The sequence below is a fragment of the Acanthaster planci genome, linkage group LG12 (genome assembly GCF_054643075.1).
Source record: "Acanthaster planci isolate LZ-2023a linkage group LG12, COTS_SCS, whole genome shotgun sequence".
NCBI lineage: Eukaryota > Metazoa > Echinodermata > Asteroidea > Valvatida > Acanthasteridae > Acanthaster > Acanthaster planci.
In genome coordinates, this window is record NC_141788.1 from 14,649,964 (window position 1) to 14,666,191 (window position 16,228).

At 44.2% G+C, this 16,228-nt stretch overlaps 1 protein-coding gene and 1 pseudogene across 2 annotated transcripts in view; one reads left to right on the top strand and one right to left on the bottom strand.

Moving 5' to 3' along the window:
- LOC110987265 (uncharacterized) overlaps positions 1–4,470 on the top strand; it is a 40,551-nt pseudogene extending 36,081 nt beyond the window's left edge. The window contains exon 7 of the transcript XR_015427356.1: positions 38–4,470. The product of XR_015427356.1 is annotated as an uncharacterized LOC110987265 (transcript). The remainder of the gene's footprint in view (positions 1–37) is intronic.
- Positions 4,471–7,286: 2,816 nt separating this feature from the next.
- Positions 7,287–12,105, bottom strand: LOC110987270 (alpha-amylase A-like). The gene is made up of 4 exons (XM_022249855.2): positions 11,966–12,105; positions 11,129–11,265; positions 9,781–10,019; positions 7,287–9,010 (listed from the first exon to the last, which is right to left on the bottom strand). Exons 2-4 carry the CDS (start codon positions 11,263–11,265, stop codon positions 7,914–7,916), a joined length of 1,473 nt encoding a protein of 490 aa, XP_022105547.2. The 5' UTR covers positions 11,966–12,105; the 3' UTR covers positions 7,287–7,913.
- Between the last annotated feature and the right edge of the window lie 4,123 nt (positions 12,106–16,228).

The window sequence follows — 16,228 nt, forward strand, 5'->3', positions numbered from 1 at the left end:
CGTGACTGTCACTTCCTGTTTAACTTCTCATTAACAGGTACACGGAAGGAGATTTTCACCACTTGAAACTATCCCGCATTAAGCCGTCCGGTGATTCCATGAAGGCGTTTTCGCTTGACTACGACTGTCAACGGAGCGGTGACCGCCGAAACCATTCGCCTGGGCGCACCGTAAGGACCAGCTTGCCCACCCCTGACGACCTTGAGTGGCATAAGCCTCTCAGTGATGACCCACAACAACCACGCGGCATGACAGTCAAGGCCCAGGTTCACACCCAGCCGACGGAGCAGGCAAAAGCACCGGAAGCAGATGGCATCAAGTCCCGGGATCTGTCGCCAGGCGGGCAGGCTCGCCTGCACGCACCGTCCCACTTGCAACTCCGCTCTCCGCGGAAGAACAGCCGCGATAAGCCCGCTTCCGAAGCCAACAGGGAAACCGAGCCCAAAGGGTTTGTCCCCATACCTGCCGAAAACCCCGCCGGATTCGCAGAGCCTATCAGTAGCGAAGGGTCGGAGGGTAACGGGAAATCAGCAACCAAGGGAACCCGGAGGGCGCCCAACCCGCCCCCGAAGTTCCACCCCTCCGCCACAGATCGAAATATGCGAGAAACCAACACCAGACCGAGAAGCACGATTTGGGGACTATCGGGAACTGTGGCAGCTTCGCACTACTCTTGAGATGGAAGACTCGGGAAGCTCAAGCTCTGAGCCAGATACTGTAATTCCTGCAGAAGGGGGGAAACAGGAGAGTGCCGCCCAGGAAGGGGGCGGCAATACTCAGTATTTGGAGCCCAGCGACTCTGCCCTCTCTCCAACTGACACATCTGCAGCAGAAGCCGATGACGGGGAAAAATAGACTTACAGTTGTGCAGAGGTACAGGTTTAATACGCATGGCAAAAATGATAGCTTTGAGCAGATGTTTAGTAGCATCAGCACCGAAGAGTCGGATACCTCCGAGCGCAGCAAAGGAGGGGACAGCTCTGGGAAGGACAGTGCGAGCAAACTGAAGCAAATGCAGGCTGACAGTGGATACACATCCATAGAACACAAGAACGAGGTCTCGGAGCAGCAAAAGCGGTATCTGTTTGCATCAGCCGACCGGGACAGCACGAGCTTGGAAAGCTGCGCTCCTGCATTGTCGAGTGAGAGTAGCCCGATCGGGGAAAGACCTCTGTCATCTGGCACCGACAGTGCAGTGCTCACAGAAAGCAGCAAGGAGGACACCTTGCCGTCAAATATTCACGGTGTAAGACGGAGGAGTGATCGACGGACTGCCTCGACTAAGCGACGCGAATTCATTGCAGAGAAAGGAGAGGCCATCTTTGGCAGCTTCAGCTTCCCAGAAGAAGAGAGTGAAGCAGACTCTCAGACAATAACAGGATCGGTCAGTGAAAAATCTGCCAGTGCTGCTGCCGACTCGCCCAACGATTCGTCAGAGCGTATTCGCAACAGCAACCGAGTTGGTAGGATCTTTCGTGTCCAGGGAGAGAACCGACTGAGGTTTTATCCAAAAGGGAGGGATTACAGTATCGACGAAAAGACTGACGCTTTGTTCAAAGAGTTCATGCGATCAGACGCCATGTTTGATGCACCGACGTCGAGGCGCAGTCGCCCACCTCGCAATCGTCGACTACAGCTACAGCATAAGCAGCACAGTGACTCTCAGATAGATCCAGCTCGCAAAATGGCTGACATGTCTTCTGCTGATGTGAGAAGTGCTAGCTTCGACCACAAAGGTGAATCGGCAAAAGAGAGACTGACGCATCTGCTACCTGGATCCGGCTCGTCTAAGAAGCTTAGTTCGCAGGATAGTGTAGAAGAAGACTACCTCCGCAAAGAGAGCGCAAAAATATGGGGTGGCAGCCAACCACCTACCAGGAAACGCGATCTCGAAGAAATTCCATCCAAAGATCGAGAAGTATCAAGTCGACATGAGCAAAGCGAAGAACACAGAGGACAAGCGCAAAGACTGGACCTCGAGGATGTTTCTTGTCGACCAAGCGCCTTCCGTTGTGTTAAGAAGTCTCCAAAACTCAAACGATCGCACGCCTCCATCGCTCCAGAAGATGATGTATTGCCAGACAAACCACACCCACACGAAGAGCAACCCCCTATGTCCAAGGGGAAAATTGTGTCACAGACTACACTGGTAAGACCAACAGCCATCCACCCTAAGGAGAGTATATCAAACAGCCACAGCAGTGGAGGCAGTCGCGAATCACCCAGGAACAGTGGCCACTACTCCTCTAAAGGGGAGCTCAGAGAGGAGGCGTATCGCCACCGAGAGCCCCACCCATCTGGTGGCAGCGACCCTCCGCTACACCGGCGCGGCCGAAGTCCTGGCAGGGACAGAAGCCCCTGGAGATCCCCTCAGACCCCAACTGCCACTCACTCACAGGAGGGTGAGAGGGAGTACGCAGACAGAAGATCCAAATCCCCGTTGAGGATGCACAGCGCTGGCAGTAGTCAGGGTAGTGCCGAATGGAGTGACGACAGAGGCTTCCTAGGCGTCCCACCTAAGGAGCATCTAGACAGGCCGCACAGTGCCTCCTCCCTCCTCAGACTCCAACGGGAAGCCGCTTCACCTCAGTTTGAAAGACATTACAGTGATGAAACTTATGATGCTCCGCGACGCGATCGCAGCATAGACCACGACGGCAGACTGGAGGCTGACCGGGAACACAGGGGCTCCTCAGGACGACTTCACCCCTTAAGATACCCACCAGGGAGGCATATACGACCCGCCACAGTCAGAACCAGCTCGGAGACAAATATCTTAGAACCAAAGGACGGTCACAAGCGTAATCGCGCCCACGATCTGAGAAGACAGCACTACGGTAGGGCCCACAGTGCACTAGACGTATTTGCCGCAAACAGGCCTCCTCCGAAGGACCCACCGAGGTCACGACCACCTCCTGAGAGGCTCTCCGCAAGGTCAATGACCTTAGACTCCCCTAACAGTCCCGGGGCAGTGCCCAAGGAACGTAGACATCCACTAGATGTGCCAAAAGACGAAAGGAGACATCCACTGGAAGGTCTAAAAGATGAAAGAAAACACCCGTTGGACCTCTTTAAAGAAGAGCGCAAACACCCCCTCGAAGGCCTGAAAGATGAACGCAAACACCCCCTTGAAGGTCTCAAAGATGAACGCAAACCAGCTAAGGAAGAGCGCAGACATCCTTTAGATGGTTACAAGGGAAAAGCATAAAGACAGTACAGCGCCTCTAAAGTGGTAGAAATTGCACAAAACTAGAACAGAATCGGAACATCAACAATTAAGTTACCCTAATTACTGTAAATAATTCGGTTAAAGTAGTAACTGGCACTGGAAACTTGTGGTGCTTAACATCTATATAGTTCGAACCTGTAAATAATAATTTAAAGTACCATATGTTTTTAATTTTCCAAATTTATCATTTTATATATGCCTTAATCATATGAGAATTGTGTGCAGCATTTTCTATTTGATTCTCGTGCGTAAATGTGTATAAGAAAAAAGACTATAGATATAGTTTATTATGAAATAGACTCTGAAAAACAGACATGATATTAAGATTTAGTAGAGGTATAGTAGCAGATGTAATTTAAGAACCTAAAGTTAACTTTCAGCAGCTTTTCTACCACACACGTTGCTTTAGAGTATTCGCAAAAGTCTTTAATCAGCACAACACTTAAAATATTGCCAGGATTAGTTTTTAAAGTTAGGTATTTCAATCCGTATACGGATTGTTTAGAGGACAATAACCACAAGTTAAAGGTCTTTTCCCTCTTCGACCATTAAGGTGCAATCGGAGAAAGGTGCAATGTTTACACCTACTTCAAAATTCATTCAAGTTCAACGTTTTTAATTACCGTCTTGTAAATACAGCAAATATGAGACTTATTTTAAATAAGTACACTACGTGTACCTTTCGTGCCGAAACTTTCTGATGTAAAAAATGATATGAAATATTTTACTACGTGTGATGGTGTTCAACAATTTTCGATGACATGCCTTGTACATACGTAAATCTCAGATACTTAAAATGCAAACAAACAGTAAAGATGCTGCAATTTTGCAATGACTGTAAACAGAGGGAGTAGCCTGGATAATTTATAGTAACGAGTATTACTGTAAATATTTTATACACTACTGCTCTAGTTGGTTGAAGAGGTTCACAATTATCGTAGAAGTGACTGAGACACCATCACGTTGTAATACCACAATACTCTAATGGAGTTAACTGCATCTCACCAAATCACTGTGCACTGTTCCTGTGCGTGCGTGCATTTTTCAAACACTAAGTATACCTTATAATGCAATTCTGCAGTCTTGTTGCAATCGGCACTCCTTCCATCCTTATGAGTTTCGTTTTGATCAACGTTACTGTTGTCATTTATCCCCTGAAGAAAAGCCGTCATAAGAACTGCTGAAAATAAAGCTCTGTTAAAATGAGCCTTGTACCAAGAACTTGGATCAAGGAAGCAAAATATCTTGCCGAAGTTATGTTTGTATTGTACATTCGTCTATCAAAATCTGTTGTGATATCGTCGCCAACACCACGAAGTACAGCACTCAACTGCACTTGGGTGGTACTTCGTGAAAACCATGTTTACAGCAATTTCGGTTTTACGAAGTAGCACTCAAGTGTGGTTTGTCAATATAGCATGGACAAAAACGCTTTTAAAGGTCTAAAATGGTTTGATTTGCCCGTAAATATGTGACTTTACTAGAAGATGCTCTGAAAAATCGTTGTAACTGTTTAAATTAAGGAAAAGGTCAATTCCTGAAACGACAATTCACGAAGCATGTGCCGCACGGCACTGAGTGCTACTTCGTGAAAATGAAAACAAGACATTTCTGTAAAATACGCGCTGAAGCGGCGCACACATCTTTGGATGAGTACTACTTCGTGGTGTTGATGATGCTATGATATAGTAAGACGATCTTTCCCTACAGTCAATCAAAAGAGACACAGCAAGAAAGTTGGACACAGAAGTTGATTATTCAACAAGTTCTGTATGTAATCATACACATCCATTTTCAATTCAGTTGTGAGACGTTTGTGGCAAAAGACACATGTCACTGAACTTTTCATTTGCATCATCTCGTTTTCTCAGCATTCTGTGCATCAAAGCACGCACAGCATGGCCAGGGTTACCATTTATCAGGAAGTCCAACTACGTTTTTATACTGGACCAAGAAGGAGTTGCGCATGTACAGGACTGATGAAGTAGCTGTACAAATAAATATTGTGTCTGCTGCCACTAGTCGTTACAAGGTATTCATGGACCGATACACCTGTGGGGTTTTTGATTGATTCACCCCACACAAGTGTCTTTTATCCTTCCACGTGCGTAAGCGGTCATACACACAGGAGGGGAATTGTGAAGAGTGAAGATTTTGTGTTCTGGACCTGCCCGCTTGTCAGTAGTATATAAGCCAATGGTTGAGATTCGAAGAGCTCTGTGCGCACCACATTTAATTTATATAATCAGGGACACATATGCACAACCTTCAGTTGGTTCATTCCTCTCTGCATCTCCATTATTATTAGTTAGGGTACAACATAAACAACTAAAATACACCAATAACCAGCAACCTTATATTCACTAGCGGCCATTTTACCGAGCCGAATACAAAGCGTGCCCAGCCTGCGCATTTGTATTCGGCTCGGTAACATGGTCGCTGGTTGGCTTCTATTTTATACCAAGGCGTTGCAAGTCCTGGTTTTTTTTTTATATACCTCCGTGCCTACGCGAGGCTTATTACTCTCGGGCCGAAGGGTTAAATTGGCAACTTCCTGAAAATTACCCAAGATACTAAAATTAAGAAAACTACAATTACCCATCTAAGCACACGTGAAAGAGGAAAATTGTTACCAGTATCAAGCCTGTGCAACATAAAGCTCAATAATTACAGCATACTATACAATGCAGGATCACAGGTTATCAATATCCACTAACTTAGCTTATGGATTGACAAGTTCAATGAGCTCTCGGTGAACCGCTTGTGTCAAAGGTAATAGATCATACAGACTAAACCTCGATACAAGGTTGCCCATTTACATTGTGTGGCCAACAATATCGCACGTCTGACTACTGATCGGTTGGGATGATCCAACCCCAAACACTCGTCCCGACCTTACACCATCCCCTGCACTTTGAAATTCAACTCAGCAAACCCCTTACCATCCGTTAAAAACTCTCTTTTTTATACACAAAGTAGCAGAGTACGTCCTGCTCAGTTGAACCATTTGTGTCCTTCCTCCATGAACGGATGAACTTCGGCTCTGCCAGCCAAGGCCAACAGCTGAAGTCAGCTCACAACCTCTCGTGCCGGGCGGATGTTGTACAGTTCAAGAAAATAACCTTAAAATTAATGAACCTATGCTGCTTCCCTCGCCCACTCTTGCATCTGTACGTTTCCTCGTAAATGTCTGGACCGCAACGACGTGTGGTTCGAGAGCGCACTTACTACCTAGGCGTTACAAGCCTTCTTTTTATAATGGTCGTAACGAACGTTCACAGCACGCAAGATGCCAAGACGTAGACATGCGCGGAAGATTATGAGACGCAGCGTAACACCATTCCACAAAAGGCTAAACAAATGGCGTCCAAAACTCAAAGTTTTGCGTATAATGTCTTTTTAGGTGATGGAAGCCCCTCTTGAAGCCAAACGGATATACTCCAGTTTGATGTATATTGTTTATATGTCAGCTATTATGTTGACAATTTGGGCGTCATTATGTTCGTTACAATTATAAAGAAAATGGGTAAATTGAGTAGAACTAAACGCGAGAGACATCCTTGTTCGCCCATCACGCCAGCGTGTGCGTTTGTTTGTTTGTTAGCCGACTGTTCCCGTCCCTGTTTAAGGGAAACGCTGAGACCGGGAGACAACTGAGACGGCCACACTTGGGATGGGCATTACGAAAGTGGTGAGACTTGCCCAGCTATGGGAATTTGAAAAGGGATGAGGTGCCTACACCAGGGAACGATGTACATCTTTTTGAGTGTTACTCAACACATTTCGGTTGTTAGCAAGTCTGACAATCCGCTTAATTTTTTCATCACGAAAAAGTGGTGTTTGATGATATATACTCCTAGCCCCCAGGATTGACACCCTTGGGGACAGTGAGTACCAGCAATGCGTAACAACCTCGTAATAAAGTAGGAATTTTAATTTCACTATCACATCATTCAATCGTATAACATAGTTTTATCGATCATTCCATGTTGTAACATATTGTGAGTCTTCTGTCATGCAAGTCCTCAGACACAAAAGGTGGACCCTTCACAAAAAATTCATTTGGGAATCTCTCCTTTTATTAATATGATTTGTATGATATTTAAAACAGGGTTTGTGGAATTCCAAATTAGGGTTAAAAGGATCATTTTCGTTTATAAATCATAAGAAAGGACTGGGGTAGGTCTGGCATTCAGGTGTGGTCAAAGAAACGCTTTGTTTTAAGGGGTCTGGAGAATGATCCCGCACAAAGCAGGATAACAATTACGCTAAGTGCTGCATTCATTTCAGATTAGAGTTTCTAACAACTTTAACATCCAGGGGCGGATCAAGGAATTTTTTTCGGGGGGGGGGGGTCAGGCCATTACATAAAATAAATCTTTGACAATGGTATTGGTGTACACATAAGAAGAATCTTTTCAATGCTATCTTGTTATTAAATTTACTTGACTTATTTCTGATATTTTCCCCATTTTTGTAACCTTTTTTGTCGGGGGAAGGGGGGAGTGACACCCCAACTGCACATCTGACATCACATTTAAGCCTTTCAGTCTTGTTTTACTACAGAATCGTTAAATTAGTCAGCGAATGAATGTTCATTTTTTTGTGTTTCTTCGATACGGTATAGTATTAGCGAATCTTGGCATTTGCAACTATGTCATATATGACGTTATAATGCACGCATTTACTGCTTGGCATTGACGTGGATCGCAACAACAGGGTCGTCGTTGCCTGAGCCGGCGATGTTAAACTTGGCGTATCCACTGCCGTTAACATAGACCGTCGGCCCAGTGCATTTGCCATTCTTGAAGTCTCCCAGGATGATGTTGCAATAGGTGCCAGAAGGCAAGCCCGTTTGCAGTGTCTGGCTCAGTTGGAAGTCTTCGTTGTTGATGGCGATGAAGCCCTTGTTACCACGGCCGAACGCGATTTGATAGGAGCCGTTGTCCCACCAGTTTTTCAAGGACTGACCCACCGTCACCCGGCGGAAATCGACCATGTTCTTGATCTGTCTCCAGCGATGCTCGCACACCCAGCCGTTGCCACAAGTATTGTCCGAGTAAAAGATGGGAGAAATGATGTTACCGCTCGAGTCCTGAGGAGGGCTACTATTTGGGTCACTAAACGAGAAGCTGCTCATCACTCGAGTGAATCCATAGGGGTATGCAAGCATAAAGGCGTTGGCCATCTTGTACAGCCTCGGGGACTGGTGGGTGATTATACTGCCTGCACCACCGTGACCTCTCTGGTTGTCATGGTTGTCGATAAACACTAAGGAGTTGTAATCAGGAACAAAGCCCCAGGCTTCACCAAAGTTCTTGAACCACTTGAGCAGATTCTGTCTGTGGAAGCCCCTCGCAAGCTCCAGACCGTATTTAAACTCCGTCACCCTGCCCGTGTTCAGGTACTCGTCGGCGGTGACGGGCTCCCCACCCTGGTCGATCACCTCTTGGAAGAAGAAGGGACGGGCATTGCTCGGGAAGCCGAATTTTGTGTTCAGGTTCTTCAGCCTGCCGTAGATTGCCTTGAGGTCGCCCGGCCACATGTGCTTGGCAGCATCTATCCGGAAGCCGGCCACACCCATGTCGATCAAATTGTTCAGGAACTCGGCGATCTTGTCTCGGACCCAATTCCTCCCCTGGTCCAGGTCCTTGAGTCCTACCAGGTCACAGTTACGGATGGAGTATTTGTTGCTGTAGTCTATACCACTGGGTGTTGGGCATTTGTTTTGTGGGCCATTGAAATCCGAGCTTGAGTAGGGCACCCTCCAAAAGTCATAAGCTGTATAGGTTGAAAGAGAGACACAGACCACTGTCATCCGTCTTAAGTGGATAGTATGTTTCGAAACTTCTGATTTTTCCCCTTCGTTTTAGTGACGAAATCTCTCATTTCAGGTTTTTCGAATCAGTGAGACCGTATTGTGGAGAAGATACGCAACTGTAAGACCAAATGATTCAGTATCATCTCATCAACTTTCCAAGGAGTCCAATCTTTACGTTCTGTTATGATTTACGCAGCTTGGTGTTATCACTCAGCGTAACTCCATAGGAGTCGACAAAAAAAGAGAGGGAATTATGCCAATTAACATAGCCTAATATTTCCCATATTCAAAAAGTGCAATTTTAGGAAATTAGCCGTTTTTTTAAATCTCCAAAATTTCTGACTTTCCCCAAAACTATGGCAGTCGAAAGTTAGGACCGCCTTCTATAAACAAAATTGATTGTTAGAGCCCTGCAGGATCTCTGTTTTTAGTTGATATTTTAATTACTAAAAATAAACCAGGAGAGGCTGCAATGAAAGCCTGTTGTCTCTCCTATTCATTTAATTATTAATGATTCAGTGAAATAGCAGATTTTGATTTTTTTGCTCGTTTCATATGACAAAATATGGACATAATCATATCTTTACATGCGTCTTCTTATCGCAACACATCACAGTTTGTCAATGTCTCTACCCAAAGACTTCATCCCGTCAGCAATGTCCTTGGAATCTCTAGCTCAATCCAACAAAATCGAATACATTAATTCGTGTGAGTGTTTGCTATAACCCACCTCCGTTACCATCGGGATTGCTGGCCGCCATGTGGTTTATGACGGCATCCACATAGATCCGAACGCCAACCTTGTAGCACCGATTCACCATGTCCTTAAACTCAGCTTCGTTGCCGCTCCGAGTGTTCAGGCCGTATCCGATGGGCTGGTAGCGCTCGTACCACGGGCGACCGTTAATCCTGATGTTTTCGCTGGGCGGAGAAACCTGGACACCGGCGAAACCATTGGGGCCCAACCAGCTACACACAGGGAAGCACGTGTGAATTATTGCAATGTAAGAGGAGTACGGGCGATTCACAATAGTGCGCCTCAAAGAGTTTGCAACGCGTTGGCCACTCATAATGCGCGAAATCTGTCGACCCTCTCCAACTGCGCCCTGGCTGGATCGATAGATTTTGCGCATTATGATCGGCCCGTGTGTTATGAACTTTTGGAGCCGCACTATTGTGAAAGGACTGCGTTGGTTATACACCACCTATAGCACTGCGTTTGGTGGAAATGGTAAATTATCAACATGATAGCACTCATCGGCCCATTTACGCATACTGGCGTTAATAGAAAGCGTTCACATACAGCGATGTGCCTCGATATTTTACATACAAGGTGGAAAACCGTTTGGACTCAACAGCGCCCCCAGGAAGAATCCCATACTTCGGTTCTCGTTCAGTTAGAACACTGACGACCCAGAGGCATAACCAAGTCGCGAAAATGCTTCACCAATGACCAAAACTGAAACATGTTCATGGTTCGGGTGGCCAAAACAGGCCCCAGGAAGCGTTCAACTGTGCCAGTCATTCTGTGACGTCATGCATAACGAGACTGCGACATCTTGGAAAACTCGCTTACGTATTTGAAGGCAGCACTTAATTATTATAGTGGATATTTGTTTAGCGTACATATCCATCACAACTGATGCTCAAGGCGCTGCATTATCATTATCCCTGCACATTGGGGTCACAACAACTGAACATTCCTGAAACCATCTCAGCTTCCTGAGGAGCACACTAGTTGATACAGTCCCATCAGGCACATACGGCTAACCTAACAAAATCTTGCCTCATAGTTTTTCTAATTATTTTTTGCAACGCTTTTCTATTAACTAGATGGTTGGTTATGAATCTTTGCCACAGGTGCCTAAATGCCATGCCTGTTCGATTATATCTGACTTTCTTAGAAATATTTGAAAACATGTAGGCCTACTCTGTCCATATCAGGCTTCTGCGTAAAATACAAAGTGTGCATTCTTGGTGAACGCATGTGCGAACAATCCCATCAAAAGGCCCTTTTAAATTTGGGTGGCTGATTCTGGAAAAAAACCAAAAAACAAAACAAAAACATGAATATTTACTTTTCACACTCTTTTGCGATGTCCTTCCATTTCCATTCAAACAGGTGTACCATAACCTGCCTGTTGTCCAAAGTGTTGGCATCCCACTGGGCTACGGCCACGCCCAGAAAAAGGCAAAGGACCAAAATAATAGGCATCTAGATTCGAGAAAACATAAGAGGATTAGATCCGTGGTCATACTAAGTTAAAAACAAAAATGTAATTGCAAAAACCAAAAACACGAAGAGTTTTTGTACAAGTTTTAAGTTTTAATATCCTCCCCGACGCCAAAATATGATTCTGTCTTTCGCCTTTTTCAGATTATTGCACTAATTTAAACAATTCAAGCAATGCACGTGAGAATATTCGTTTCATAGAAAATGAGAAAAATAGAAAAGAGTAAGTTTTATCCCAAAGTGATGATGCAGAACAGAGTAAAGGCTGGTTCATGCCTCGCATAGAAGCAAACACAAACGTAAATTTTGTGAATCCGCAAAAGTTGAACACACTTCAACTCAAGACAATTCGCTGCGATCGTTGCGTGACGTCATGTTTGCTTCGCTGTCGCATTCGCGTAAAATATGAACCGGCCTTCAGGTTTTTTGCCAAAGTATCCTGGGTGCCAAAGTTACCCCCAGGTTATCGGCAAGTGGGCCGGGCGAGCAGATGGGCAGACGGGCAGAATACCATTACATTCAGGCAAAAAACCGTTTGGACGGCTCATAGAGACACATAGACACTTGGCTAGCACGGAAGTAACCAAGCAGAGAGGATCAGGAGAGACCAAGACAGCAAAACTGACGTCCTGCGGAAAAATCAATGCATTAACAGACATTCGTGATAGCCGAAAAAAGTTACCTTTCTCTTTGGTATAGTTGAGTTCCAGAAGACGATTACTAGCTCCTTAGTCTAACGGTTGGGATTTTATACAAATTCCTTGGGGTGGGAGCTTCCAATGATACTTTTAACGAACGTTTAGTGCGTGCCGTTGCAGTTGACGAAAATCTCCAGATTGCGTGTAACTTATCAGATCCATAGATACCGCGAGTTGAGGTTTCGTAACAATACTTTCGTTGATAATTTGGTACGGTACACTTTCAAAGATTTACTTGCCTCGGGAATATATGTGATTATTAATTAAAGTCCAAAAAGGAACGTCTCCCCGACGAAAGTACATCCCTGGAAATATGTTTGAGGAACTCGCTGCTACATCTGACCTGGGCTGGCCAGCCAGCCAGCAAGCTCGGTGATAGAATGGATGGGGCGAATCAGCGTTGGGACAACCATGGAGCTATTTAACCACTCAACGGATAGTGAGCCAGATAAGAGTGAAACAAACGGGCCCAGAGACAATCTTGTCTCTTGTTGTTGGTCGAACTTGAACCATATATTGCTGGTAAGCTGATGCAGAAGCCAGACGGTGTCATGCTTAGGATGGAAGTTTTTGTTTTGTTTAAACAGAGCACAGTTTTGTCGATGTCGTTTTCGAGCTTTTCATGGTGAAGGTGGCAAGTTAAGTCAAAAAGGCGAAGACGTTTTTGTCTTTTTTTTGTTTTGTTGCTTTTGTTGTTTTCGTTGTTGTTATCATGATTTTCCGGCGGGCACCATTTATTATCATGCTCTGTGTGTAAGCAAGCGTCTATTACTGTACATAGGGCCTAGGTTTTTTGTTTTTTTGTAATACGCGGATCCGAATTTTGATCAGAAAACCATCATTCGTTCACTGACACCAGAACCCTCCAAAAGGATGGTACGAACCATCAATGGGACTACTGATTTAGGATCTGTATGAAACAAACAGGCCCACTCTTTAAAAAATAGTAAAAGGTTGCAAGAAAAGAAAACTTTTTTGCGTCTCTGCGCCTACGTTAAAGCTTAAAAAGTATTTGCGTGAAAGTCAATATACATGTACTGCAACTTTCAACAGTTCTGCTACTTGTACAAAAGACACAACATAACAGGAGAAAAAGAAACAGGACGTAGTCAAGCGTGAGTTGGACAGGAACGACGGTTGAGGCGTGTATGCGACAACCTCTAATGCTTATGGCAAAACAGACATTCTGACTCGCAAAACTGTATACTAGAGAGGGATTCTACATCAGCTCCATCTGCGCTCCATCCGCATCGAAACCGAGGCTCTCTGAGTTGAGCTTTGTCGCGCACGCCCGAGGAGTCGACACAGTACATGCAGTATCCGGTTCGTAAGTGTGACGCCACTTCAGTTAAACCACGCCCACTGCACAAGATACACGACCATCGCAGGTACGTTAGTTCGCGGTAAATTGCCGTTATTTTTTCTTTTGATTTTACGTGTTGAGTCATCCCGAAAGAATCTTCCACAAAAAGTTGAAGCCTGGAAAAGTCTTAATTTAACATTCCTTTATGTATTTTGTGTCTTGACTCCTTACTTTCCATCTTCTGACACATACAGCCTCGTTTCCAAACGCGGAAATGCGCAGATCGACGCTAAAAGCGTCGTATTGGCAAGCGTCAAATACAGGCCTTAATGAACAGCGCTAGATTTTGTGGGAGGTTTCACAGCAGCTTTTCGAATTTGAGTCTGGGGGTCATCTACCCGCAAGAAGACCTCCCCTTTGGACTTTTTTTTTAACCTGCCGTGGTCGGTTAATCCTCCCGTGGTGAAATGGGTATGTGTCAAAGTCCATTATTATATAAGCGGGAATTATACGGACCTCTAAATAAGATGCCATTATCTGTATTCACCACTTTCACGGAACGTGTACATACAGGCTTGACGACGCTTTGAACGGTTGGCACTATCACAGCCTAGATTCACAAGCTTTAAAAGAAGTCCACGGACTTGAAATCCATAGTCTAATGGAATCAATGCCCGGGTACGTAGTTTGGCTGTGCTTGACGATTCATTGAACTGAGCGTCCAAGTAAAAAGTCTTTGAAGCAAAGTTAGATGAGGGACACAAATGAGAAATTTCGGACGAGTGGGAACTAAAAATCATTGAAGAGTTTAACTACATGCTGCACAGTTGTGTTTTGTTCAAAATCTAAAAAAAAAATGGCTAGTGCTTTCAAAAAATCGGAGCTATGAGCGCACACTCATTGTTTTCCAGACGTACGGTGCAACTATACTTATTGAAAGATAATTTGAAACGTTTTGCAGAAAATTCTTGGTGTTCTTGGTTAAATTTTGCCAATCCAATAGACTGATTGCGCCCGATATATCACATGACCAATAGTAGCATCAATCTCATAGCAACGTGTGTTGTGAGTGTTGTTTTACAATATAGCCTAATTACGGTATGGTACCTAGCACATCAGTAGTCTGAGTAAGGTACCTACCATCGGCTTTACTTTGGTAAATGATACTTAATTGAAAACCTTTTCTTTTGGTGGACGCCGTGTTTGTTGATGCATGTATTAAATGCCCACCATAGGTCACGTGACTTAGGGTTTGTTCGATCAGCAGACCATTCCTAGCAGATCGGGTTTTGCTTTTAGTGTCGTAAATTAAGTTAAAAGGCCGAGTGTGTTAAGTGCGACCGTGTGACTGACCAATTCACAGACACGTCACCATACCTGTTTTACGTACAAAGGGTGGACATTCCTTTGTTCTCCTGTGGTTGAGAAAACTGACGAAAACGTTCCTTTTTCTACAAATAGGATAACTCCTTTTGAGCTGCATTTTTGATGATGATTTCTTGGACTGTTCCTCTTCATTTTGCCACGGATAACGGTGACCCCAAAATGCCTCTGAAACAGTTTTGCAGAGAGGGGAAAACATTGTGTGGACGTATGCGAGTCCACATAACGCCACCGCACCCTACATTATGTGGACTTCTTTTGTGCAGAGGTCCACACTGTGTATGCCACGCCTGCACACTGGTTTGTGTACGTGGCACCAACCGCCGCACACACGGGCACCAACTCGGCTACTATTATTATTATTATTTTCCTAGGAAGTTTAGGGGTAATTATAATAAAATGGGAGTATCTTAACCGTTGCGCATGCGTTATTTGTCCAGGAACGTCGGTGCAAGAAATACACGGAAGGTTTTTAAATTTGTACCTCGAACTGAGACGGTGTTTGCCTGTGGGCCAAGCTACATCAAACACAACGTGGTCTATTGAAGCGTATTATGCGCAATGTACATGTACACTGTACATGTCAGCGTTCTGGCGATGACGTCATCCAATCGGCAGGGGAGCACGAACGGCACAAAGGGGATTTTTTGGTGGGCGAGGAAACGCAGGGTCTTTTTATACATTTTGGGGTCATAATTATTGGGGTAAACATTAAACTTACGATTCATTTCATAGTTACGTATTTACTGTATTTTAAAATACTTCACGTGAACTAACTGTATTCTATTTCTTTTACCCTTTAAGTTTTAAATATCCATTAAATTGATGCAGTTTGCAGTTAACCACGCATATATACGATAATTACCCCAAACAAGACGACGGAATGATAGATGCAGTAAATTGTAAATCCCTACGTTAGGAATTTTGTAAAATTGCTTCAAAAAGCCAATGTTGTAAAGTACTGGACTAAGGAATGTGCGTGAAAGAAATTTCAGAGCCAAGCGTGCTATATATTTAATACAAGCCTGGAAATAAAAGCTGTGCTTTAGTTTGATTATTTGTTTGAACAAGAAATCGTCGTATTAGTACTATAAGGTCATTAACAAAATTTTCGCACTAAAAGGTTTTTAAATTTTTTTAAACTTGAAATTCAAGCAAAGTCCTGCTGTAAATTTGAGAAACAGTCCCCTAAAATGATTTTTATCAATGAAATATTGTGCAACATTATCTATTTCTTTATGAAGTTCTTTCATGCTTAGAATAGGGCCCGAAAATTATTTTCAAAATCATCAGTGCTTTAAGGTCGTTACTGCCAAAACGACCTTATAGCACTGACCCGACGAAATGAAATGAAACTTTATGCATATTTAGGTACAACGCCAAACATCTATAAATTTAAACTGCAGCTGTTATTCATCGGTCGTTTTGTTCTTTTCGATAATTACAATTTGGCTGCTGCAGACAGACGAAATGACAACAAACGACCATTGTGAAAACAGTTATCGACTGCAGAGACGAACATTTGAATTTTTGGCTTAATGTTGGCGGTATGCACTTCTAC

Coding starts and splice junctions, on each gene's coding strand:
- LOC110987270 (XM_022249855.2), bottom strand. CDS start 11,265: ATGCCTATTATTTTGGTCCTTTGCCTTTTTCTGGGCGTGGCCGTAGCC. Junction 10,020..11,128: donor ATCGCAAAAGAGTGTGAAAA/GTAAATATTCAT, acceptor CCCTGTGTGTAG/CTGGTTGGGCCCCAATGGTT. Junction 9,011..9,780: donor CAATCCCGATGGTAACGGAG/GTGGGTTATAGC, acceptor CAACCTATACAG/CTTATGACTTTTGGAGGGTG.